Raw genomic sequence first — 27,841 nt, 5'->3', positions numbered from 1 at the left:
GCTCTTTGTATAACCCAACTTCCCAGATCTCTGTACTGTATTGTGCTCAGAACTTAGGACCCAAGAGCCAAGATCGAGCCCATTCCTTAATGTTGTCAGGGCCGTAACAAAAGTATCTCTAAAAAATATAAAACCATGACAACCATGCTTTCAGCTTCTTTAAAAAGCATTTTTAGCTGATGGTTGTAATTTGGGTTGTAATATTATGATCGTAATTTTGCCCAATGTCTAAATGGGATAGTAGGTATTTAAAAAAAAAAGAAAGAAAGAAAGACAATTTTTAAAAAGTAGTTGGGTCATATTTGAATTGATATATTTTCTAGTGACTAATTTATATTTGTGTGGGTCTTAATTATTGCTTGCTATTTGAATATATGTGTCTCCTGTACTTAAATTTTTTTTTCTTCCATGGGTCTTAATAGTACCTGGCACATGATTGTTTCTTAATAAATATTTCTTGATCAATTGAATATGAATAAATTCGTAGGTTCCTCACCCCTACTCTATACAAAAGAGTGATAATTTGAGGCTAAGAGTACTGAAACTGAGTCAGGAGATCTGAATTTGAATCCTACCTCTTATGATTATTAGCTGTGTGATTGTGGGTTTAATTTCCCTGAGACTTATTTTCCTCATCAATAAAATGAACAACATCCCTCGTGTCTTTCTTTGAAGAGTAAATCAGATACTGTATAAAAAGGAATTTGTAAACTATAAAGAACATCAAGCTATTCTTATTAGCATATGATTCATAAACTAGCCTTTGGAATCACATCAGAAAAAGAAAAGGTTACTGTTCAGAGATTCCACCATGTTGTCCCAGAGCTTTGAAAGAGAATGATGGAGTTTGATTATTTGGTTATAATCTGATTGAGTTATACTAAGTTTGATGGGAAAGAGTGGAGGAAGCATACCATAATAAAAGTAGTGTAGATGGTTTGTAAAGTTAGGGAAAGGCATTTGGGGAAGGTGAGTCAAAGTAGCCCCATTGTACTGAATACAATGCTGTGTTTATTAAATGCCTTTGGAACTGAATTGAAAGTTAGATGAACTGCTAAATCAAACACTAGCAGAGTATAGGTATTAGACAACCAGAGAAGATGAAGGAAAGAGAATGAACGAGAACCGCAAGCTATGTTATGCTCTTTGGAGAATGTCAGAACTGTTCCCAGGGGTCTGTGCTTAGTTTCTCAGTCTCCACCCTCAGGGATTATAGTATTACTCTTTTGGGTTTTTTGGTCTTTTGTGAGGCAGGTGAGGTGAGTTGCTCAGGGTCATACACCTAGTAAGTGTGAAGTGTCTGAGGCTGGATTTGAACTCCCCACTCCAGGGTGGATGCTCTGTCCTCTACGCCATTTGACTGCCCCAGGGATTATAGTATTACTAGAAGAGAGGCTGGAAATCCCCTCATTCTGTCCTTCCTTGACTTTCACAGAGCTGAGCATTAATTTCTTCCTTTAACTGACTTTCTGTGCACCAGGGACATTTAATCCCTTCACTGTAGTTTCTCAGACTTCTCTTATTTCAGAAACACGTAATTTTTGAGTAAGGATAACTCATAAATAGGAAGAGGTACATCTTAACAGAGAGGAAGCTCTCATTTCCCAAATGATAAATGAATATATGATATGAATAGGCAGTTTTCAGAAGAAGAAATCTAAGCTTTCTATAGTCTTATGGGAAAATGCTCCAAATCATTAATAATTAGAGAAATTCAAATTAAAACAACTCTGAGATTCCCCCTTATGCACGTCATATTGGCCAACATGACAGAAAAGGAAAATGACAGATGCAGGAGGGAATGTGAAAAAATAGACACACTAATGCACTGTTGATAGAGTTGTCAATTAATTTAACCATTCTGGAGAACCGTTTGGAACTATGAGCAAAGGATTATAAAAACCATGTACAGCTAGGTGGCAGCTAGGTGGCGCAGTGGATAGAGCACCATCCCTGAATTCAGGAGGACCTGAGTTCAAATGTGGCCTCAGACACTTAACACTTCCTAGCTGTGTGACCTTGGGCAAGTCACTTAAGCCCAGCCTAAAATTAAAAAAACAAAACAAAAACAACAACAACAAAAAAATAAAAACCATGTACAAAATTTTTGACTCAGCAATTCCGCTGTTAAGTCTGTTTCCCAGAGATCAAAGAAAAAGGAAAATTACCCATATGTACAAAAATATTTGTAGCAGTTCTTTTATTTTGGCAAAGAATCAAATTTTATGAAAGAGATGTCCATAAATTGGGGAATAGCTAAACAAGTTGTGGTATTTAATTGTAATTGAATACTATTGTACTGTAAGAAATGATGAAAAGGGTGATTTCAGAAAAGCCTGGGAAGAGTTATATAAATTGACACAAAGTGAAGTGAGCAGAACCAGTAGAATTATACATGCTAACAATATTGCACAATGATCAACTTTGAAATTCTTAGCTACTCTGACCAATATGATTTCAAGCAATTCTGAAGGGCCCATGTTGAAATGTTCTGTCTGCCTCCCAGAGATAGGACTGATGAACTATGAGTGCATATTAAAGCATATTTTTTCTACTTTTTTCACTATCTTGCTTTTTCCTCTTTTTATTGCAACATGGTTAATATGAAATATGTTTTGCATGACTTCACATATAAAATGGACATCATATTCCTTGCCTTCTAAGTAGGTGAGGTAGGGGCTATAGGGAGGGAGAGAATTTTGGAACTCAAAATTTTACAATGAATGTAAAAAAGAAAAAAATAAAGTATGACATACCAAAAAACAACAAAACAAAACAAAACAAACAAAACAAACAAACAAACAAACAAAACAAAAACAAAAACAAGAAGTTCAGTTATCAACATATTCTGCCATTGTTATCCCCAGTGGGGATAGAGTAGGATCTGTGTTCAAATCCTTCTAAGGATACTTATAGATAAGTGATTTAATCTGAGCCTCAGCTTTCCTATCTGTAAAATGGGGTTTTAAAGATAATAGATAGATAGATAGATAGATAGATAGATAGATAGATAGATATAGATAGATAGATATAGATATATATATATATATATCTGCAATTCTGAGCAAAGAGATTTGTTGAAAGGCTTAAATGAAAGAGCTCACATAAAGCACTTTATAAATTTTAAAGCTTATATAAATATCATTTGTTATAATTACTTATAAGATATACAATCCTAGTTACTTTATCTCTCCCTGTGCTAGATCCTGGGTTCACAAAGAAAAGCTCAGTTTCCTCATCTGTACAATTAGACCAAGCAATAGAATCCCTAAAGTCTTTTTCAAAAGAAGCTTCTATGTTTTTTTTTTTAATAGAACTTGGTAAAAGTTCAAAGTAAAGATTTTGGATATGGTCTAAAGTACAAAAAGAAGTCTGTCTAGCACTCATTCCCCATTTTTTCTTTATTTTCCCATTAGTTTTCCCTTTCAGTGTGATGAGTGAGTTATCCTAGAGTTAAGTCCAGACAGAGGGCAGAGGTAAAAGAGAGAGAGAGCTCTTTTTCTGGTTGGGAGAGGATGGACTGGCTAACAGTGATTTCTTGGATTCCAGGTGCTTGTTGGGGCCGTGAAGCAGCTATTTCCTGAATTTGAGTTCATGTGGCTGGTGGATGAGGCAAAGAAGAACTTGCCTCTGGAATTAGACTTCCTCAATGAAGGGAGGAATGCAGAGAAAGTGGCTGAAATGCTTAAACGCTTTGAGTTCTTAAAGGTAGGAATGAGGGAGGGATGGGGACCAAGTAGTATGAAGCCATCTCGTGGCGAATTAGCTACTGACTTCCCCCTAAGAATGGAGATTATATAACTCTGATGCATCCTCCTTTAGACAATGAATAAATTAATAACTTGGGAAGGAGATTTGAGTCCCTGTAGAAAAGACTCTAAGTCAGAGTTCTTCACTATTTTGTATCACAGTTCCTTTTGGCAATCTTTGTTTAGAATGTTTCCTAACATTCCTATACCTGAAATATCTTTATAATATAAATTTTAAATATAAAATAAAAAATATAATTTTTTTTTGCCTTCTTTACCTGACAAATTCAAGCCTACATGTTAAATTCCTATCCATATGTTTTTTTCTCCCCCCCCCCACCCAGACTGGGGTTAAGTGACTTGTCCAGGGTCACACAGCTAGGAAGTCTGAGACCAGATTTGAACTCGGGTCCTCCTGAATTCAAGGCTGGTGCTCTATCCATTGCACCACTTGCCCCTCCTATCCATATGTTAAAGATCATATAAACATATAAATAACCCTTTATCCCCTGGTCAACAACAACCTTTCCTATCACATCTCATATTTGTACTTGGTTTTAAGCTACTCTATTGCATTTATTATATATTGTACTTTTAACAATTTAAATTTTTATTTTGATAAAATTAGAAAAGGTGACATTCAGTTCTGACATCTAAATTAATATGAAAAGCAACTATTAAGTCTGTGGTAAAACAGGGGCAATTAGGTGGACACTGGATAGAGTGCTGGGCCTAGAAGCACTTTCTTGAGTTCAGATCTGGTCTGAAACACTCATTAGCTGTGTAATCCTGGGCAAGGCACTTCTTAGTTTCTCTATTTATAAAATGAACTGGAGAAGGAAATGGCAAACCACTAGTGTCTTTGCCAAGAAAGCCCCCAAAATGGGGCCATAAAGAGTCAGATAACTGAAATAGCTGATAGTAACAGCATGTAAGGTACCCTGCTACCCTGGGGACACTGACAAAAATAAAATAATCCTTAACCGCTAAGAGTTTAATATTCATTCCTAGGGGCGTGAGGTATTGAGGAATAGAGATGACTTGGAAAGTTCTTAAACAGAAGTTGGTGTCTTAAAGGAAGCCATTCTTGTAATTATTAACTTGAATAAGATGGCAGTTTTGGAGATGGTCTTTATTTCTCACCAAGACCATTTAGGAGAGGTGACAGTGGTCCAAGAGGCATGTGTACTTGTTGTTTGAAAAGCCTTCAGAGCTGAAAAATCCAGACCTATGGTGATTATCATTGGGAGAAGGAAGCTTAATTATCCAGGAGCTGGATTCCATTTTTTTCTTGAGGATGTGTGTGCATTTTGAAAGAAACACTGAAAGTACTTCTACCAGGGAAGAATTCAGATTGCTTTGTGTGCTCTGGGCTAGGAGTGTCCAGATGTCCTCTCTCCGGTGGGTTGATAACCACCAGTCTCTTTGGCTGGCCTTACTTTGGCTGTTTGTGTGGATAGAAATATTGAATTCTTCTCATCCATCCAAATCCAGACAATTGGACAGAACCCCTGGGAAGCAGCCCTGAAATCACCATAGGTCAGCTAAAAACTGGTTTCTACAAAAACACACACCTTGGAGCAAGCAGGGTGCCCATCAGAGCTGTTACTAGGAGACTGACAAGTAGAACCTTCTACTGTCCCCATGGAAACAGCCAATCACATTCCAGCTGGGGCCAAAAAGCCATAACTGTACTGATGATGTAATTATAATAATAGTACTGCTTAAGGGAAAAAAAACAAGGATGCCAAATGGATAAATAATTAATCTACTGACTTAAACTGTTGCTTCCAAAACATGCACGCTACCCAAAGATGGTAGTGAAATTCAGCTCCTGAGTAATTAATTTTGCCTAAGCACATAACAAGTGGGAAGTGAATTTTGTGCTGTGAACCCAGTTGAGCTCTTAAAGCCGGAGATAAATTGTTTTTATATACTGGCTTCACATTGAAACATCTGTGAGTAATTAAGCCTCAGCAAAGAGTTTACCTCTCGGTGTGTGAGACGTCTTCCCATGCTTATGTTGGGCTTAATAACTACCGTAGTTCAGTACGATAAATCTCAGAGTTACACACACACCTTCCAAATGCAGGGATGGTACAAGGAGCTTAAGAGGAAGTTGAGCAAGATGGTTACAATATGGGCAGTTAATATGGACCTAGTCTACAATGGGTAACTCCAATTTGGGACTGGTAGAGGATGATGGCTAGAGAACTGGGGGATGAGAAGGCTTATCATCCCTCTAGAATTTGAGCAGAATAAGAGATTTGTCAGGGAGAAGCCAAGGTGACCATTCCATAGTTAGGGGATGGGGAGGGAATAAGAGGTAATTCCTGGCAAATATCTGGATTTCCAGAAAATTGTTTATAGCAAATTTTTTTCAGCTACCCAAAGAGACTGCAGTAATCTTGATAGAATTTTCTAAATTAATTTTCATTCACCTTAATTTAACAACAACAAAAATCGATAGAAGCCAGAAGGCATTTTTGAAAGGAAGGCCAACTTTGGGGAAATAAATGAAAAAATAATGAGTAGTATAGCTCTCAAAAAATTGAGAATTGCTAGTCTATATTATGAGATTGGACATTTTTGAAATCACTAAACATTTCATATGTCTCTCTTTGTTAAGAGGGCAGGTCTTCATGGAGAGTCCTAAACTTCTTGAAAGTGAATTTCTAAAAAGACTTTTGAAGGGCATGCTAATTCTGCAAATTTAGATCCTTCTTCACTCCAAATGTTCATAGGGACTATGTGTGCTTGACTTGTGGTAGAGATTTCTGGACTCATATTGGTTTGATTAGCTAGATGTACTGTACCTTGACCCCAATATAGTGATGTCATTTTGTTCCTCTTCAAAAAAAACCAGCCAATTCACTACTAATAGAATTGGTTCAACCATCTCAGGAAATTATTTCTAATTATACACGAAAAGTTACAAAATCATTCCTGCTTATTTATTTGATGATTCTTTTACTAGATTGTACCTCAAGGAGGTTATTGACAGACTGACGATATCTGTCTGCACAATGTATTCATTAATAATAATTTGATTTGTAGTAGCAAAAAGTTAGAAATAAAACTGTATACTTAACACTTAGAGCAGAGTTTCTTAACTGGGTCCAGTGACATCAAGGGAGCTGTGAATAGATTTCAGATGGTCTCTAAAGTTAGGCATTCAAAAAAAATTCATCTTTATTTTCACCATAATTGATTTCCTTTAAATATGTTTTGCATGATTTCACATATATAATTGATTTTACATTTCTTGCCTTCTCCATGTAGGAGAAAGGGATAGGAGGGGTGGAGAGGATTTGGAACTCAAATTTTAAAAAGATAAATATTAAAAATTAATAAATAATAAAGTTTTTTTAAAAACCCTATAATTTGTTTGTTTTATAAACCTATGTATTATATAGTACTCATTAAAAGCATTACTCTGAGGAGTCTGTAGGCTTTACCATCTTATTGCCAGAGAGCTTTAAAACCTTTCACTTACAGAATAAAGAAACAGATTGAGAAATATAAATATAGTAGAATACTATCATGCTCATAAGAAATAGTGAAAATCTGAGTTGGTGAGTTTAGAAAAATATGAAAAAAACTTAAAGGGAGAAAGATGTTATCCACCTTCAGAGAATCAGAGGGCAACTAAGCATAGTTCATTCTTACATAGATGTATATGAACATGCATGTGTGTGTGTGTGTGTGTGTGTATTCATACTTAACTTGTAGCCTTCTTAGGAGGTAGGAGGAGAAAAGAGGGGGAAAAGAATAAAGTAAAACGTGCACAGCAGAGACCGAAAGAAAACTTACAAGAAGGCAAAAAAAAAAAAAAAAAAAAAAGGCAGTCCTGAACACTATGTGTATCTTTTATTATTAGACTTTCTTGAAATGAAAATTGTTTATATTTTGAATCCTCTCTTATGTTTTGCTATACATATGGAAATATTTTTTCTTTTTCTATTTAAGCTTTAAATAAATTAAACAACAGCAACAAAGAAATAGTGAAAATGAAGAATTCAGAAAAAACATATTGGCTGTGGGCATGAGGGGGAATTTTTTAATCCCTAGTATTGCAGGTAACTTTCTAAGGATGTATCTGTGGAGGGAGTTTCTTCATGGGAAGTTTGCTATGCTAATGGAATTTCAGGTCCTTTGCCTCCCATCCCACCTCCCCAACATAGTACGATGATACAAGCAATCCAAGGATATTCTCAAGAGGGCAGCTAGATGATGCAGTGATAGCCTCAAATTCAAGAGGACCTGAGTCCAAAGCCAACCTCAGACACTTAACATTACCAGCTGTGCGACTGTAGGCAAATCATTTAACCCCAATTGTTTTGCAAAAAATAAATTAATTAATAAATAAATAAAAGCTCTTTAGAATTGCTTGTATGGCAAGGGAGACACTGGCACAGGACCATCCAATGTGTGCCCTCATTAAGAGAAGGTGCTGTGCTCAATAAGCAAAGCACAATTGAATTGGCTCAGAAGAAATGTGAGATGCACAAAGTTAGAGAGTCCACCCCAAATGTTCACATGGACTATTTGTGCCTGACTTGTGGCAGAGCATTTGGAGCCCATTTTAATCTAAGTAGCCACAGACACTCTGTAACTTGACTCTAACATAATTTTGGTCCTCTTCGAGAATAAAGGGCAACAACCAATATCCCCAATAACAACAACAAATTGCATGTATTTTCAGTTACAATCATCTTTTTTTGTGATTCTTTGTTGATTTTTTTTTGCCTACCTACTTTAAGAAAAAAAAATATATATATACATATATATATATATATATGTATATATATATATATATATTTTAGAGATTTGTTTAGGTTTTTCCTCCTGTGACAAAATAACAATGCAAAAGGGGAGCTTGTTGTAAGGATGTATTGCATGAGGATGAGTCTCTCTCCTTGTCCATCACCCCTCAGCTTCCATTTCTCTCTACAGATCATTTCATTAAGTCCCAGATAGGGGCTTAGGATGCCACCTCCTCCACAACTTCTTCTCTTGCTGTGTTTGTATATCCTCATCACCGTTTGCCCACTTTTATCATTCTTTCAGCTCCAGTCATTCTTCTAGCTCAAATATCTCAGTAGTCCAAATTTTTACTCAGATCAATGGGGAAGAGATCCCTTTGATGAAAAGATGGCAAAACCCAGAATACCAGTCAGTTTTCAAACTCTATTACAAGGTCCTACAGTAATCTTTTTTTTTTTTTTCAAATACAGCCATATCAATAGCACTGGTCAATGACCTTCTGATTTTTCATGTCAAATGAGTCACACTGTCCAAATGGAAGGAAGCGTTCTTTCTAGTTTCTGAGATCCTCTAAATGTTCCTATTTATAGTGTGCTTGTTTCATCAAACTGCCCCAAATAATAAAATTTTCTCCAATGACATCCATGGTTATTTTAAAAAAGGTTAGTATAACAGTCCTCACAGAAAAAAAACACAAAACAAAACAAACCTAAGTGACTGAGAAATGCCTATTGTCCAGACTGTGACATCCAATTGAATAACCTCTCCATTGAGTTAGAACATTAACAAATCAGTTGGACAAACACTGCAGATGGAAATAGGTTGAGCTCATAATGGAATTAGGAAGATGAAAGTAGGCTGCATTGCATTTGGCAGATTGTATGGCACTTTTAACAATTCTAAACTGTTTCCAGATGCAAAGACTTCTTCCTCTTATCAATACAAATGTACTCCCAGTGATATATTTAGGTTGAAAATCTTAGACCCTCTGGGGCAGCTAGGTGGTGCAGTGCATAGAGCACCAGCCTTGAATTCAGGAGGACCCGAGTTCCAATCTGGTCTCAGACACTTAACACTTCCTAGCTGTGTGACCCTGGGCAAGTCACTTACCCCAGCCTCAGGAAAAAAAAAAAAAAGAAGAAAATCTTAGACCCTCACAACTAAGAGGAATTAAATATGTGGGTGACCCAAAAGGCAATGGAGAGGCACATTAAACTCAAGTAAACGTCAGCATATTTCTAATGATTTGTTAACTTTTGCTTAGAAAGGGGTATAAGAGATGTCATTGAAGAAAAGTACAATCTGAAGGGAAAATAGACTGGTCATTGGCTCAAACAAAATATAACTCTTGGATAGCCTGAGGATTCCAGTGGTAATCTTGAAATGTGAAGGGCTTTAGCTTATTGGATGGATACTCTGTTGGGTATCTTTGGAAGAACGTGGATAAGAATCATCTGAGATAAGAAGGAGTGGATGTGTTGCATTCTGTGTCCTTAGAGAGAATACCCATGTCCATGCAATCACAGATCTAATGGAGCTTTGAAGCCTGCAGGGTGGCTTAGGATGGGATACTAGATGAATCTAAGTTCAAAACCCAATTCTGACAGTATCCAGCTGGTTGACCACAGGCAAGACCTGTAACCTCTCTGAATCTCACGTTCTTCACCAGCAAAATTTGGAATGTAAGTGGTCTCTTGGTTCCCTTCTAGCTTAAGAGCTATAATCATGTGCTTACATAGGTATATTTACTCTTTGATGTATTTACAGAAGGATGTACAGTGATAACTATGGGCCTTCTTGCCAAGTTCAGAGGAAATCTGTGATTGGACTGCCCTTAAAGTCTTATGGGAGAAAAGTGGGAAGATTGGAAGCCTTGGTAGAGTTTAAATTCTGAGAAGCTTATTTAGGGAACTTGTTCCTGAGAACTGTTAAAATCAAAGTCTGGCTCCCTAGCAGAGTCTTTCATTCCTTAAACGAGCATTTCCATTGAGACCCCATGGGAAAATCTTTTTTTTTTTTTTTAATGGCCCCATTGTACAGATGAGAAATTGAGGCAGACACATTAGGCAATGTGTCTGAGGTCATAATGTTGTTATTGTTGTTCAGTAACATCAGACATTTTGTGACCTCATTTGGGGTTCCTGTGGCAAAGTTACTGGAGTGGTTTGCCATTTCCTTCTCCACCTCGTTTTACAGATATGGAAACTGAGGCAAATTGGGTTAAGTACTTGCCCAAGGTCACACAGCTAATCCTAGGTGATATTCCACAGAAATAACTGAACGTTACCAATGGATAATATTGAATCTTCCTTTTCTTATACTGGAAAGGGGCCATCTTAATAAGAACATGGAGTCAAACTGAAGGGGAAGACCATTAAAAAATATTGTTTCACCATGACCTGGCTCCTTTGTGAACTATTCCCACCAGTGACTTTGTTTTTTCCTCCTTTGCTAATTCAATATGACCTCTTTCATTCTATCCATAGAGAAAGGCCTTCCATTTTTCTGCTCACTGTGCTGCATTGGAGTTTCCCTCCTTTGGACTGCTTTCCTTTGTTCCCCAAAGACTACCTGACCATTCTCTGTTTTGGTTTAGGTCCCTCGAATTTACTGGGAGCTGTCAACTCGACGAGTCCTCCTGATGGAATTTGTAGAAGGTGGACAGGTCAATGATAAGGTTTACATGGAGAAGAACCAGATAGATGTCAATAAGGTAAGAAAAACATGTTGGATGGGAGAAGAAGGTATTGTTTTCACCTGGGGGTGCCCAATTTGGAGTTATACGAGAGAGCTATAACTGGGGGCCCTTCTGCCTGCTTTATTGAACTGTTGCCTGAAGAAGGAATATGATGGGTGTAGCAAGGGACACATCTAAACCTTTTGGGATTCTGAAGTCAAATTGGAAAATGTGATTTATTTCACATTTCACCCAAGGGCCCTTTCATGTCCTTTCAGCTTAGGGCAGAGGAGCCCAATGCAGAGTCTTTCTCTCTCCTTTAAAAAATAAAAAGGAATAATGCAGCCACTACAAGGCCTGCCCCTGCCACTTTTCTTCTGAAAGGTGAGCATTGATTGCTCTTCACTTGCTATTGATGAACCACAGAACTGGCTGCTACCAAAGAACAATGGCATGAAATCAATTGGACTTAATTCACTCATCAGTTCTTTTCTGGAGTTGAGAAACATTCTCTTTGTTTTCCTCCCTCACCTCCATAGCAGAGCTTCGGAGATATCAATGAGAAAAAAGGATTTGGTTTGAGAGGTGTCAGGGTAGGGGAAGTTTGGCCAACCAAGCTTCTGTGGAGAGAGCTGGAACACTGATCACATAAAGAAGGACTGAGCAGCCCCTCTGGCATTGTTGCCCTAGTCAATGTGGGGCCATTGCCTCTAAAGCCCTGTCTGGGGAGTGTGGATAGAGTCTGAGCGTGTCCATCTAGCCTTCAGTCTTTCCCTCTCTAACCAGGGTTCTTTGCCAGCCAGGCTAGCCACTTTATTACTAGAGCCTGTTGCATAGGATGTAGTTTTTATGGTCTTGGAGCAAATATATGGCACAATGGTTAGAGCGCTAGCCCTGAAGTCAGGAGGTCCTGAGTTCAAATCTGTCCTGAAACACTTAATAGCTATGTAATCTTGGGCAGGTCACCCTATTTGCCTCAATTTCCTTATCTGTAAAATGCAGACTGCCCCAATATTGAACCTGAGAGGCTGGGGCAGCATCAACATTCACAGCCTGGCCTGTTCTTGCTTTTTCAGATTTCTTAGACCCCACTACCCCCCTCCCCATACTCTATAACCAGTGATACTAGCCTTCTACACTATACTTTGTGTCCCATCGCTGTGCTCCTGACTAAAATGCCCTCCAGCTTCATTTCCACCTCTTGATTTTCCTAGTTTCCTTCAGGTTTCAGTTCATAGTTCACCCTCTCTAGCCTTTCCATGTCTACCTCCTTCCCCTCTGCCTATCCTTGCTTTCTCTCCAAGATTGTCGGTTTATATTCTGTATGTCCTAGATTGTCTCCTCATGGGGAGGGACTGTGTTTTTGCCTTTGATCCCCAGCTTTTAGAACAGTATCTAGCACAAAGTAAGCACTTACCAAATGTTTGTTGACTGACAAACTTGAAGGATAGAGGAATGGGATAGCTGATGTGACCTCTCACCCTTTACTCGTGTGCCCTCCCCCCAGTATGTGTGAGAAGTTATCCTGGACTTTGTATGAGAAGAATGAAGGGACAAGATAGAAGAAATCTTAGACCAAGTATCACAGAATCTGTCCTGGAGTGGAAAGAGCATCAAATGTCATATAAGTCAAATACAATCTGGGAAGGCATTCCTTCTGTGTTATCAAGGAAAAACTTTCTGAAATGCATCAGGCAAGGGATCCATTCTGTGTCATCAAGGAAAAACTTTTAAATGAATCAGGGGAGGGATCCATTCTGTGTCATCAAGGAAAAACTTTTAAATGAATCAGGGGAGGGATCCATTCTGTGTCATCAAGGAAAAACTTTTAAATGAATCAGGGGAGGGATCCATTCTGTGTCATGAAGGAAAAACTTTTAAAGGAATCAGGGGAGGGATCCATTCTGTGTCATGAAGGAAAAACTTTTAAATGAATCAGGGGAGGGATCCATTCTGTGTCATCAAGGAAAAACTTTTAAATGAATCAGGGGAGGGATCCATTCTGTGTCATGAAGGAAAAACTTTTAAAGGAATCAGGGGAGGGATCCATTCTGTGTCATGAAGGAAAAACTTTTAAATGAATCAGGGGAGGGATCCATTCTGTGTCATAAAGGAAAAACTTTTAAAGGAATCGGGAGGGATCCATTCTGTGTCATGAAGGAAAAACTTTTAAAGGAATCAGGGGAGGGATCCATTCTGTGTCATGAAGGAAAAACTTTTAAAGGAATCAGGGGAGGGATCCATTCTGTGTCATGAAGGAAAAACTTTTAAATGAATCAGGGGAGGGATCCATTCTGTGTCATGAAGGAAAAACTTTTAAAGGAATCAGGGGAGGGATCCATTCTGTGTCATGAAGGAAAAACTTTTAAAGGAATCAGGGGAGGGATCCATTCTGTGTCATGAAGGAAAAACTTTTAAAGGAATCAGGGGAGGGATCCATTCTGTGTCATGAAGGAAAAACTTTTAAAGGAATCAGGGGAGGGATCCATTCTGTGTCATGAAGGAAAAACTTTTAAAGGAATCAGGGGAGGGATCCATTCTGTGTCATGAAGGAAAAACTTTTAAAGGAATCAGGGGAGGGATCCATTCTGTGTCATGAAGGAAAAACTTTTAAATGAATCAGGGGAGGGATCCATTCTGTGTCATGAAGGAAAAACTTTTAAAGGAATCAGGGGAGGGATCCATTCTGTGTCATCAAGGAAAAACTTTTAAATGAATCAGGGGAGGGATCCATTCTGTGTCATGAAGGAAAAACTTTTAAAGGAATCAGGGGAGGGATCCATTCTGTGTCATCAAGGAAAAACTTTTAAATGAATCAGGGGAGGGATCCATTCTGTGTCATCAGGGAAAAACTTTTAAATGAATCAGGGGAGGGATCCATTCTGTGTCATGAAGGAAAAACTTTTAAAGGAATCAGGGGAGGGATCCATTCTGTGTCATGAAGGAAAAACTTTTAAATGAATCAGGGGAGGGATCCATTCTGTGTCATGAAGGAAAAACTTTTAAATGAATCAGGGGAGGGATCCATTCTGTGTCATGAAGGAAAAACTTTTAAATGAATCAGGGGAGGGATCCATTCTGTGTCATCAGGGAAAAACTTTTAAATGAATCAGGGGAGGGATCCATTCTGTGTCATGAAGGAAAAACTTTTAAAGGAATCAGGGGAGGGATCCATTCTGTGTCATGAAGGAAAAACTTTTAAAGGAATCAGGGGAGGGATCCATTCTGTGTCATGAAGGAAAAACTTTTAAAGGAATCAGGGGAGGGATCCATTCTGTGTCATGAAAGAAAAACTTTTAAAGGAATCAGGGGAGGGATCCATTCTGTGTCATGAAGGAAAAACTTTTAAATGAATCAGGGGAGGGATCCATTCTGTGTCATGAAGGAAAAACTTTTAAAGGAATCAGGGGAGGGATCCATTCTGTGTCATGAAGGAAAAACTTTTAAAGGAATCAGGGGAGGGATCCATTCTGTGTCATGAAGGAAAAACTTTTAAAGGAATCAGGGGAGGGATCCATTCTGTGTCATGAAGGAAAAACTTTTAAAGGAATCAGGGGAGGGATCCATTCTGTGTCATGAAGGAAAAACTTTTAAATGAATCAGGGGAGGGATCCATTCTGTGTCATGAAGGAAAAACTTTTAAATGAATCAGGGGAGGGATCCAATCTGTGTCATCAAGGAAAAACTTTTAAAGGAATCAGGGGAGGGATCCATTCTGTCATCAAGGAAAAACTTTTAAATGAATCAGGGGAGGGATCCATTCTGTGTCATCAAGGAAAAACTTTTAAATGAATCAGGGGAGGGATCCATTCTGTGTCATCAAGGAAAAACTTTTAAATGAATCAGGGCCAGGTTCTCCCAAATCCTCCTGATTTCAGACCCTAACTGGGGGCCAACCCAGTGGGAATACCTGATGGGGAAAGAGCAGGGGTGGGGGAATTCTGTGTGTACCATCTAACTTATTTCCATGAACACATCTGACCTCCAGTTCTTTGGCCTGCTGGGATGGTCCCAGGTAGGTTGAGCACAGAGATACACGTCCATCCGCCCATCTATCCAAACAAATCCAGTGCACTTAGACACATCCACTCACTCCCTTGCCACTCTGTATAAATAGTCCTTAGCTTTGGTCAGGGGAAAAGAAGGGAGCTTGGGCTAAGCTCAGCTTTTTCTTAGGTGACCTTAAAGATGAACTGAGCCTCTCTCGTCTCAGATATAGGAAGGATCTCCAGGTCCTCCCTCCGTTTCCAAACAGGTTGGTGACATTTACTTAATGCCTTCTCTGGCAGGATTATCATTAAAGCCGCTCCCAAAGCACATTAATCTCTCTGGATCCTCACTGGTGCAGGCCTATAATGGCATTTAATCGGAGGAGGCTTTGATTTTTAAAGACAAATGCAAACACAACATGATCTGTTAGTGGTTCTGTTGCTTGTTCACACCAAAAGTGCTTGCTGCTGGATGTAAAGAGAATACTGGGATGTAGAAGTATAGTGCAAAGAGCACGGTTTGCTCTTTATACATCCAGATGGATTAGTAGTCAAAGTACTTGAGTTCAAATCCTGGCCCTACCATTTATTCTTCCATGACTTAGTGCAAATTATATTTCACCCAGCTTCTCTGAGCCTCAGTTCCTTATCTGTCCACTCATTAGACTTCTGAGGTCCCTCCTAAATCTCAATCTGGGATCATGTTAATTATGATTCAGACAAGTGGGAAAGTAGGATTTGGAAGAGCAGACTGAGAAGGGCAATCATAATAATTTGTTCAGTTACATCTGACTCTGAGATCCTGTTTGGGATTTTCTTGACCAAGATATTGCAGTGACTTGCCATTTTCTTCTTCAGCTTATTTTACAGATGAGGAAACTGAGGCAAACAGGAGGAAGTGATCTGCTCATGGTCACACAGCTAGTAAGTGTCTGAAGCTAGATTTGAACTCAAGAAGAGACTTTCTGATTCCAAGCACAGGACTTATCCACTCTGCCACTTAGCTGCCCTGTGTGATAATAAAAGTTAACATTTATATACATAATGCTTTAGGGGTTTACGAGATGCTTTACCTATGTTATCCTATTTAATCGTCACCTACTCAGTGAGGGTAGGTATTATTATTATCCCCATTTTACAGGTGACAAAATTAAGGCCTGAGAGTGGTTAAGTGGCTTACCCATAGCTAGTAAAAGTCCAAGGCAAGAGTTAAACTCAGCTCTTCTGAGTCCATCAGTAGTATCCACTCCATTCAAGCTTTCTTGAGGTAGAAAAACCATTCCCAATTCTATCCTGATTTATGAGTAGTCTAGCTGTAAAGTAAGTTTTATCATAATATATAATGAATGAATGAATGAATGAGTCCACCAGTATGCATTTATTTAGTGTTTGCTATGTATCAGGCCATGTGCTAGGTGCAACAGACACAAAGAAAAAAAAATGAAACAATCCCTGCCCTCAAGAAGCTTACATGCTATGATCTGGCAACAGCAACAACACTTATTAAATATCTAGTATTGTTACTATTTGTTAGAAATAAAAAGACAAAAACGACAGCCCTGCCCTCAAAAACAATGAAGGGTGAACACATAGGTATTGTTGTTTAGTTGTTTTTCAGACATGTCCTACACTTTGTGATCCCTTTGGGGCTTTTCTTGGCAAAGATAGCAGAATAGTTTGTCATCTCTTCTCCACCTTATTTTTTACTCATGAGGAAACTGAGGCAAACAGGGTGAAGTGACTTGCTCAGGATCCCACAGCTACTTAAGGCTGAACTGGTCCTCAGGTCTTCCTCTGACTCCAGACCCAGCACGCTATCCACTCTGCCTGCCATCTTGCTGTCCTTTAGTGTAAGGAAATTTGGGAAGGAAGAGAGAACACTAACCAAAAATCTTATGGAATAGTTAATGAAATTGTTAGCCTTTCATGGGATCATACTAACCTGCCTATGGTTCTAGCTTTAGTAGAGATGATGCCAATCTAAGAAAACCAGAGCCATGCTAAGGAGGATTGTTTTTTAATTTTATGTGATGGGGGAGAGAGGCAAGACTGACAATTTTGTGACGTAGTCTGGTAATCAGATTTTAGTCCGACTTGTGCTGCTAAAGATGTGTGATCCTGGGTAAGCTGATTGAACTCTCTGTCTCAGTTTCTTCTCATAGAAAACGCAGGATTTGGATTAGGTGTTTTCCATTGTCCTTCCAGTTCTAGCACCTTAACTTTGGGGCACTGCATTCAGCTACTCTGGTATAAAGAAATGCCCACTTGAAAGCCTGGTTAGAAACCCTCAACTAATGACTTCAGAAAAACCTAAAAAGATGCTGAATGAAGTGAGCAGAACCAGAATATTGTATCTTGAATATACAGAATATTGAACGTGGTTCTTCTCAACAATGTGGTGATTCAAAACAATTCTAATAACCTTAGTGCCATCTGCATCCAGAGAGAGAACCGTGGAGACTGAAAATGGATTGAAGCATAGTATTTTCACCTTTTTTTTTTATTTGTTTGCTTTTTTTTTTTTCTCATTTTTTTTTTTTTTTTGCCCCTTTGATCTGATTTTTCTTGTACAACATGACAGACATGGAAATGTGTTTAAAAGGATTGTACCTATTTAATCTATCTATATCAGATTGTTTGCTGTCATGGAGAGGTGGGGAGGGAGAGAGAAAAATTTGAAACACAAAGTCTTACAAAAATGAATATTGAAAACTATGATTATATGAACTTGGAAAAATAAAATGCTGTTTGGGGAAAAAAAAAACCCCTTAGCTAGTGGGTGTACCATCTAAGCATCTTTATATCATTATATGATGCTATATAATAATAATAATTAGCATTTAGAAAGTGCTTTTAAGATTTGCAAAGTGCAATGCATGTGTTCTCTCATTTAATCCTATAAGATAGGTGCTATTATTACCATGTTTATATCTGGGAAACTGAAGCAAAAAGTGGTTAAATAACTAGCCTTGGCTGATGTAGCTAGGCAGGTATCTAAGGCAGGATTTGAATTAAGTCTCCCAGACTCTAAGACAGTTTGACCTAGCTGCCTGTATGATAATCTTAACTTACTTGATTTTATCTGGTAGGCTGTTTCATCCCTAAATAAAGCCACTCGCATCCCTTACAGTTTACATGGTTCTCTTCTGTAGAAACTTCAAGTTGCCAAGATATGTCACTGGATATGGGAGTGCTGGAGGTATAGCTTAGGTGCAGTCTGTGCTCTTTATTATTGTTACTGACTGTGGCTAGTGTAACTAGGCTAAGAACAGCTAGATGGTGAAGTGGATAGAGCACTGACCCTGAAATCAGGCCCTGAGTTCAAATCCTGCCTCGGACACTTAGCACTTACCGACTGTGTGACCCTAAGCAAGTCATTGCCTTGCCAAAAAAAAAAAAAAAAAAGAATAGACCACGTTTAAAAGAATTTAACTTTTATGTTTCCTCCTAATCGAGCAAACTACCATTTCTTAGTAATGATTAGTGGTATGAATCCCTTTTCACATAGTGAGGACAGGATATTCTGCAATATTGGACAAAGGAATCTAAAGAGCATGGCAGTCAGTGAGCATCACTGCCATGGATGTGCCTAATCATCTCTCCAAGGAAACCAACCTGAGGATTGCCTTGCAAATAGAATCTCATAATCAGTTTTACATCTTAAGGATCGCAGGACTATAAAATCAGATTCCCACGTTTTATAAAATTTTACAGATTTTATAGGAAATTTACTCACCCAGAGATTCCCTCTACCATGGTTACATATAAACATATATATATATGCATAATATACAATCATAGTCCAGGATCTGTCTCCTTGTTTTAGCATCACTGTCATTGTGAGGGAAGACGGTCCTCAGTCTGACTTTAGGGTCCCCAAACCCACTCAGATACCATCATTCTAGTGGAAATGGTGACTGTCTAGCAGCCTTCCTGATAACACAAAGTCCAAGGGACTTTTCTGAGGTATTAAAAACCTTGAGTCAAGATTCTGGGATGGGAAGGCAGCTAGGAGCTCAGTGGATAGAAGACCATCCCTGGAGTCAGGAAAAGCTGAGTTCAGATACAGCCTCAGACCCTTAACTAGTTGTGAATAAGTCACTTAACCTCAGTCGCCTCCCCTCCCCCCCCAAAAAGATCCTGGAATGGGACCAAAGAGTCAGCAGCCACATGTATGGGATCCCAGTAGGAAAGTACTCTTTAAAAAACAAAGCAGCTCTTTTGCCATAGCCCTTTATAACCTTTGCTTTTCCTGCCTTTTCACTTTCTCACTGTTCTCCCTCTATCTCACCTCACAAGGTGCTCTGCAATCTAATGGCAGTGACTTGTTCTTCACACAAGATGCTCCATCTTCTAACCTTTTCATTGCATTTTTTCCATGCTTGAAATGCCCTCCCTCTTCATCTCCACCTCTGGCTCTCTGGGCTCCCTTCCAGTCCCAACTAGAATCCCTTCTCTAATAAGCCTTTCCCAATCCCCTTCATGCCTCCCTCTGTGATTACATTTCCATTGTACCCCACAAATAATTTGTTTTTATGATCAATTAAGAGCCCCTTGAGAGGAGGGACAGCCTTTTCCTTTCTTTACATACCCAGCACTTAGCACAGGGCTTGGCACATAGTAGGCGCTTAGCAAACGTTTGTTGACTGACTCAGGGGCTCTGGGCTCCCCCAAGTCCGCTGTCAAGCCGTACTCACCCCCTTCGCTTGAGTTGTCCCGTCCTCCTCGCAGCCTAACCTGGGCTGCCAGCCTGAGTCCCACCCTCGCAGGTCTCTGCTCTCTGATGGCTGCCTTCCTCGTGGCGGGAGAGACAGGAGAGTGTGCCCAAAGTCACACACGTCGCAAAGGGCAGAGCTGGGATTCGAACCCAAGTCCTCGGCCAAACCCAGCGTTCAAAGCCCGATATGAATGTGAGCTATTTGTTATTATCAGAAAGACCATATGGCTCGTGGCTGGAGGTCTGCCCTCGAGAGCTTGAGGTAAGTCGCCTCTGGCAGACCCTGACGTGGGACCCTGGGCAAGGCCCTTAATCCCCGTTGGCCTCAGTTTCCTCATCGGTAAAATGAGGCTTGTTGGGAAGACAAACGATTGTAAAGGGCTTACACAGTGCCTGGAACATCGTAAGTGATACAGAAATGGTAGCTGTCGTTATCATCGTTATTAATCGTTACTTAATTCCTCGGCGCTGACATCAAGTTCGAAGAGGAACGTGGGTCCCTAATCTGGACAGAAGGATCTTTGTGTGTCTTATTGTATTTTTATTTACTTTGTTCAGTATTTGCCCTTACATTTTAATCTGGCTCCGGCCCCACCAGGGAGAGTTCCGGGCAGCATTCAGCCGGTGTGTTTGATACTTCCACTCTAGGCAATTCTGAGTGACTGTTAGTTGCTGCGGAAGTGCTCTGTTAAAGGGAATTCACTCACCTGAGGCTCCCTGTGCTAATAAAATCATAAGTCCAGGGTCTGGTCCCTGTTCTTATCCTCATCATGAGAGGAGACTGGGTAAAAGCTTGGCTGCCCTGCTCTGTCTTCCCTCAGGCTGACGTTAGGGTCCAGAATCTGCTGGAACACCTAAGCACTCTAGGAGCACGGCAGATTATCCCGAAGCTCCATCACCTGCCCGTCATAGACCAGCGGGGGCTGGCCCCTGTCCGGCCCCCATCTGTTTTTGTCTGCTTAGATCAGAGCAGGTATCGCTTCGGGCTTAATCCAGGATCATATTTGCCAATTACTTTAAGGGCTGGCGACAGTGACTCTCATTGATCTTGTTAAGAGTAAAGGTCGGGTTGCAGCTTGTTTCTCCGGGTTCAATATTGCCTCCCTGAGCCAAAGAACTACTATTGATTGGCAGACCTTTATCGAAGGTTAATTGGATTTCAGGGAGTGTGTTTAGGATCCTGCTGGTACTGGGGACCAATTTAATTTGCGGGAAATTAGCACAGGGGAACAGGAGAGAGTCGGGGACGGTGGGTTGGGGAGGATGCTGACTGGACGCCGCACCAGAGGACCATTGGCTACCTCTGGAAGAAAGTAGTCTGGGAAGGAGAGTAGGAAAAGGATGATAATTCCTGCTCACGAGGCAAAGCTACCCCGAAGCAGAAAAAGATGTTCCACTTCTGTCCCCCAGACAGGCGCCGTTTTGGACATGGCCAATGTGAAAATTTGTTTTGCCTGACTATGCTTATTAGAGATGAGAAATTTTTTTGCTCTCTCAGAAAGTTTTTTGGAAGAAATTGGGATATTAAGTTGGGGGATGGAGATAAAAGCTAGCAATAGAATCACAAAAATTTTTAAAAAGAAAATTAATAAAAGCAGGCCATGGAAGCATTTTTTTAAATGCAAAGAAGAGAACAGAAGGAAGGTCAGTAGGAAACAGATAAAGCTGGACAGCTTTGAAAATAACAGATTGAATTAGTTACATACTTGTAGGCGGAACCAAGCTGTATGTGGTACAGATTGTTGTTGTATGAACGAGCCTCTTTTTCTGTTACACTTTGTATATAGAAAGACTCCTCTTAGCGTTAAAGTCCAAAAAACGTTTTTTTTTTAATTTGTGTCTCTCAGCATGGGACTCTCAAATAAGCAACACCGTTTCTGGGAGGACACTGTGTGTTTCTAAATCTGACTCTTTCCAGGATCGTAGGTCATCCGGTGCTGTGCACTCACTTTATAGATAAAACAATTGAAGCCAGCAAGATTAAGCAATTTTTTTCCAAGATCACATAGACAGTGAATGGACAGGGCTGGGGTTCAAACCCTGGCTTCCAAAGCGAGCCCTCTTACGCTGTACTGTACCACCGCTCTTACCTTGGCTCAGCTGCCTAACCTTTCTGAACTCCTCTGTCTGCCAGGTATTAAAAGTCTGAGGATCATAGAGCACTGATTTCAAGCTGGAGAGGTCACCTAGTCCAACCCCCGCATTGTACAAATGAGTAAACTGAGGCTGAGACCCTTTCGTTTCCTTACACGGATTAAATAAGAATGAAGAGAGAAAACATACATTTAATAGCCAAACCACTGGAAAGATGCTAGATACATGTCCTTAGCATGAGAAGAACAGTCTGTCTCCCCACTCTGGCCATTTTCTCTTGCATTCCCCTTGCCCAGAATGCTCTCCCTCCTTACTCTTCCTTCTGGCTCCCCCAGCTTCCTTCAGGTCCCAGCTAGAATCCCACCTTTTGCAGGGAGCCTTACTCAAACCTTCTTAATTCTGGCAACTTTCCCTCTCTTGATTATTTCCTATTTATAGCTGGTTTGTACAGAATTGTTTGCATGGCATCTCCTCCCTTAGCTTGTGGCCCCCTGAAGGGCAGGAGCTACCTTTTTGACTCTTGTTGTATCCCTGGTATCCCTCACGGTGCCTGACACGTAGTAGGTGCTTATTGACTGACTGATAACCCTTGGGTAAGAGGTGGGGATCCAGATGAAGAGAGGAGACGGTGGCCGTGCACGAGGGTCTCCAGCACAGCAGCGCGTGATGAGCTCCTTTCGGGGGATGCTAAGCTTGTGCGCAGTGGGGCAAGGACAGGTGAGGGACTCGGTCGGGGTGTGTCCTTGCACTGTGGCAGGGCACTCACGGGGACTGAAGCAGAATTAGGAGCTTGGTATATCTGCCTACATTCACCCTTGTCATTTGTGTTATAGGAAGATAACAATATCACATTACTTACCGCTTAAGATTATTATGCCAATCAAATGCAGTAATGCAAGTCAGCTACTACATACATATAAGCCACTGTTTCCTCAAGGGCCTCGGAGTGTCCTTCCCTTTCCTTCTGCGGCCCACTTCCCTCTTCCTGAGCGCAGGGACCCCAAATCATAGACATGGATCAAGCCACAAGGGCAGGGTGTGAGGGGAGACAGGGACGTCTCAAACAAACCAACCAACAGCCCAGCAACAAGAGACCGCATGTATTCTCTTGTCCTTCCCTTACCTGTCCCCCAGTAGGGGGAAACTGTGGAAACAGGTAGTAGTTTCCTTAAGTTTTTCCTCCTAAGGGACGGCATCAGGGGATGCTCTGGAGGTTGCATCAGAGCAGCTGAAAAGATATAAAGTCGGGGGCAGCTAGGTGGCCCTGAATTCAGGAGGACCCGAGTTCAAATCTGGTCTCAGACACTTAACACTTCTAGCTGTGTGACCCTGGGCAAGTCACTTAACCCCAGCCTCGGGGGGGGGGGGGGGGAATAGTATTCCTCTTTTTCCAACTTCTCTTTAAAAGCTTGGCAATGTTTATGGGAAACCGCACAGTAGATGGATTTCTAGGCTGTTCCCTGTGTATAATTATAGCCTCTGGCCTTCTTCCTGATCTTGCCAATAAAATGTCTGCTGAAAAAGGTGGGGGGATTATTGGAAGATATCTAGGGAGGAGTCTGTGCACCTATTTTGTGGATGAGGAAAACTGAGGTGGAAAGGATTAAAGAGACCAACCTGAGAGGAGCTAGTGTCAGACATTGGACTGGTATTAGGAACTCCTGGCTCTCTTTTCCTTGTCTTCTGGGTTTCTTAGCTTACTTCTTCCCTTGGTGGTGTTGGTCTTGGTTCTGAAACACTCCTGAGAACAAAAATAGACTATCCTTTTGGGGGTGGTTCCAAATTAATCCAAGCAGTTATGGAATAATTAAAGACTTTCAGTCAATTCTAGTTTTGAGAAAAATCTAAAAATAACTCCTTGATTTAAATATTATTTACTAAATTAATTCTTTACTCAGCCTTTTTATAGACTCCAGTTTTTCCCCCTACTGTTAACAGAATAACGCTATTGTGTCATTACTTAGAAATTACTTACATGAGTTGCACATTCTTTTTACTAAGAAAAATTAAGGGAATTGTCACCTCCTTGAAGTGTACTGCTCTGCTAAGTTAACGCTGTTGGTTAGCCACGGACTCCTTGGTCTCCCGACAGAACTCAGACAAGGTGTCTCCTCTGAATGATTATTGCCTTAGTCTACGGAGTCCTTGTAGAGCCACGAGGAAGGAGGATCCCGACAAGTTGTCTCTTCCCTTCCCCTGCCTTCAGAGAGGGCCAGCCCCTAGTTCTTTCCCTGGTGCATTCACTGGATGAGGTGACTCCCGGGGCATTTTGGCAGCTGTGCTCTGAAGCATGAATCGGGGCTGTTGGGAATTGGAAAGAATTCCTTGATGCATCAAGAGCTGATCGATGAAGAGTCGGGAGGGTTTTCAGACTACTATTGGCAGAAGAACCCTCTTCTGCCCTGCCAGCCTGTCTCGATGGTCTAGTACCCACCCAGTATGTCTTAGTAAACACCCTCAAAGAGGATGAGTCCCTTTCTCCTGGGCGCATTAGGGCGCCCCAGAGAGTTATTTCATGGAGGCCCTAAAAGCCCTTAGAGGGAGGGATGAGATGCCTCTGAATGTGTGTTCCCTTCCTAAGTATTGTTTACAGCTAAAATTTGATTCAGATGAACATCAGTGGCAGAGTAGTAAGAGCACTAGATAAACAATAAGGAATATTGAGTTCTGATCCAGATTTTCCCACTTAACCAATTATATGATCTTACTCAAGTTATTTCAAAAGATTATTGAATTTAGACCTGGAGGAGACCTCAGAGAGCATTCATGCTTCAGCGGGGGAAACTTCAGGGAGTGTCTAATCATAAAATCCTGGAATCTCACTTAAAAGAGACCCTTCAGAGATCAATTAGTCCAACCTGTACTTGACCAAGATTCCCTGAAGTAATATTATTGAAAATCATTATCCAGCCTCTGCCCGAAGACCAGCAATCAAAGGGACCTCCGACTTCAAATCATTGAAAACTTTTTGTTAACTTCCCCAATTTCCACACACTGCTCCAAATTTTGCCCTCTGAAGTCATGCAGAATAAATCCAGTGCCCCTATGACGTAAAAGCCTTTTAAATATTGGAAGATAGCTTGCGTACATCCTCTAAGTCTTCTCTTCTCCAGGCCAAACATCCCCAATTTTCTTCAAACAATCTTCATGGTAAAATCAGGGATCCTGAGGTAAGGCAGGATGCCCCGTGTGCCCAGAGTCAATCCACTTCCCGCCTTCACCACAACCTGCCCTCAGACCTCAAAGGGAAAGCTGTGGATGCTGGGCCCAGGAGCCCTGGGAATAGCTTTAGTTGTTTCTTCAGTTGTCTCCGACTCTTTGTGACCCCCTTTGGGAATTTTCTTGGCAAAGATACTGGAATGGTTTGCTATTTCCTTCTCCAGCTCATTTTACACTTGAGGAAATTGAGGCAAACAGGGATAAGTGACTTAGCCAGGCTTATACAGCTAATACGTATCTGAGACCGGATTTGAACCTAGGAAGCTGACTCTTCCTGATAAGGCCTAGCACTCTATTTCGTGAACTAATTGCCCCTAGACAGTGACTTTTGTTGAGTCATTTTTCCAGTCATGTTTGACTCTTCAGGACTACATTTGGGGTTTCCTTGGCAAAATTCTGAACTGCTTTGCCATTTCTTTTTCCAGTTCATTTTATGGATGGGGAAACTGAGGCAAATAAGGTTTGGTAGTGGTGTCTACATGTACTATAACCCTTGCCTTTTAGCCACTGTAGCTCCTGAATCGCAGAGAAAAAAGTTTTTTGATTTTTTTTTTTTAACCAAAGTCCTTGGCTCCCCAGATGTTTGTATCAGTAGAAATGACTAAGTCTTCTCTCTCCCAGCTTGACTCCTCTACCTCTGACTTTTTTTTTTAACCATCTCAGCTTTTCCCACCACAGAGACAGGTGCCTTCAGAAGCTCTGTGGCCCCCTCCTCAAGTTGGAGAGTCACTGCCCAGAACTGCTTTTAAGGAGAACACGCTAGCCATCCACGCCCACTCCTCTCCTGGTTCTGTGTCTGACTTTGAACTTTTCCACCTTCTTCCCATTATGCACCTTTCCACTATTTTTAGCTCCCTGTATGCGTTCTCTTCCCCCGTTGGAATGTTAGGTCCTTGAAGGTTAGGACTACCTTTCTTTTGGCTTTGTAATTGTATTCCCAGTGCTTAGTACTATGGCTCATACATCCTAAGTGCTTATTACTTGTTCTATCTGTCAATCATAGATGTTTTATCATGTGCTTTGCTGATGCACCCCAAAGGTGATGGAATCCTTCCATCTGACTTAGAGCTAAAATCTATATATGATGTCTTCTCATTAGAATGGGAGCTTCTTTTTTATTTTTAACAGTATTTTATTTTTCCAAATACATAAAAGATAGTTTTCAACATTTATTTTTGCAAAACATTGTGTTCCAAATTTTTCTCCCTCCTTTCCCCCAAGACAGCAAACAATCTGATACAGCTTAAACATGTGCAGTTTTAAAAAATATCTTTTCATAGTCATCATGCTGCACAAGAAAAATCTGATGCAAAGGGAAAAAACACAAGAAGGGGGGGGGGAAGCAAATGACAACAAATAACAACAACAAACAAAAGGTGAAAATACTATCCACATTCAGTCTCCATAGTTCTCTCTCTGGATGCATGCAGACGGCTCTTTCCATCACAAGTCTCCTGGGATTATCTTGGTTCACCTCATTGTTGAAAAGAGCCGAGTGATCACTATTGATCATGACATAATCTTGTTGTTATTGCATTCCTTGCTCTCTTAGTTCTTCTCACTTCACTGGGCATCAGTTCATGTAAGTCATTCCAAGCTTTTCTGAAATCACCGCTCATCATTTCTTATAGAATAATAATATAGAAAAGGAGCTCCTTAAAAACAAGAAGTGTTCTGTTTTTCTGTATGTATCCCCAATGATTAGCATGGTGTTTTGCAAATAGTGAGTGCTTAATAAATCTTCCTTTATTCATAGTCTCTTCCATGATCCTGGCTGCCCCCACCAGACATGATTCTGACTTAGTGTCCTTCACGAAACGGGATAGCTAGAACTGAGCCATAATACTGCAGATTTAGTCTGACTGGGGTATAAGAGAGCCTGACAATAATCTCCCTTGTTCTAGATGTTGCACCTTTCTTCATGAAGCATTTTCCATTTTTGAATATTATGTTTCCTTGCTGACTCCTGATGAACTTGCAGTCCTCTAAAACCCCCAGATCTTTTCTCATGAATTGTTTCTTTATCATGCTTCCTCTGTCTTGTACATAATCATGTAGCTGATTTTCTTAACAAGATTGTAAGATTTTGCATTTATCCATATTAAATTTCATCCTTTTTATTGGAACACTTTTGGATCTTGAATTTGGTCACTCGACAGATTAACTGTCCTTTCTACTTCTAGCATTGTGTCATTCACAAATTCGATATGTTGTCTCCCCCATTAGATTGTAAACTCCTCGAGGACAGGGACTGTGTTTTGCTTCTTTTTGAATTTTCAGCACTTGGCATGGGGCTTGGCACATAGTAGGTGCTTAATAAATACTTATTGATTGTTTGATACCATTTGTACTTCCATCCAAGGAGCGGAAGACCAATGGGAGATTTATTGGAAGCATTCTATTAGTGTTGACAACAATCTATTAATGACTATTCTTTGCTTTTGCTTATTCAATTGGTTTTGAATCCATATAACTTTACTCTCTTCCTACCCATCTCTGTTAACCTTTACCCCAAGGATATCTTGAAAGAATTTATCAAATGCTTTACTGAAACCTAGATAAATTCTGGCTTTAGCATTACCCTTGTCAGCCACCAGTAATTATATTAATAACAACAACAAAAAAGAAA

The 27,841-nt window shown here is 40.3% G+C and overlaps 1 protein-coding gene across 4 annotated transcripts in view; it reads left to right on the top strand.

Annotated features, from left to right (window-relative positions):
• The window catches only part of ADCK1 (aarF domain containing kinase 1), a 147,600-nt gene that overhangs the window by 100,973 nt on the left and 18,786 nt on the right, over positions 1–27,841 (top strand). For all 4 annotated transcript variants that reach the window (XM_074289881.1, XM_074289878.1, XM_074289880.1 and 1 more), the window contains 2 exons: positions 3,550–3,708; positions 11,113–11,229. In XM_074289881.1, coding sequence (XP_074145982.1) covers positions 3,550–3,708; positions 11,113–11,229 — 276 coding nt within the window. The remainder of the gene's footprint in view (positions 1–3,549; positions 3,709–11,112; positions 11,230–27,841) is intronic.

Source organism: Sminthopsis crassicaudata, chromosome 2, assembly GCF_048593235.1.
Source record: "Sminthopsis crassicaudata isolate SCR6 chromosome 2, ASM4859323v1, whole genome shotgun sequence".
Classification (NCBI taxonomy): Eukaryota; Metazoa; Chordata; class Mammalia; order Dasyuromorphia; family Dasyuridae; genus Sminthopsis; species Sminthopsis crassicaudata.
The sequence above is the reverse complement of the archived record's forward strand: the minus strand, read 5'-3'. Positions and strand labels throughout refer to the sequence as shown.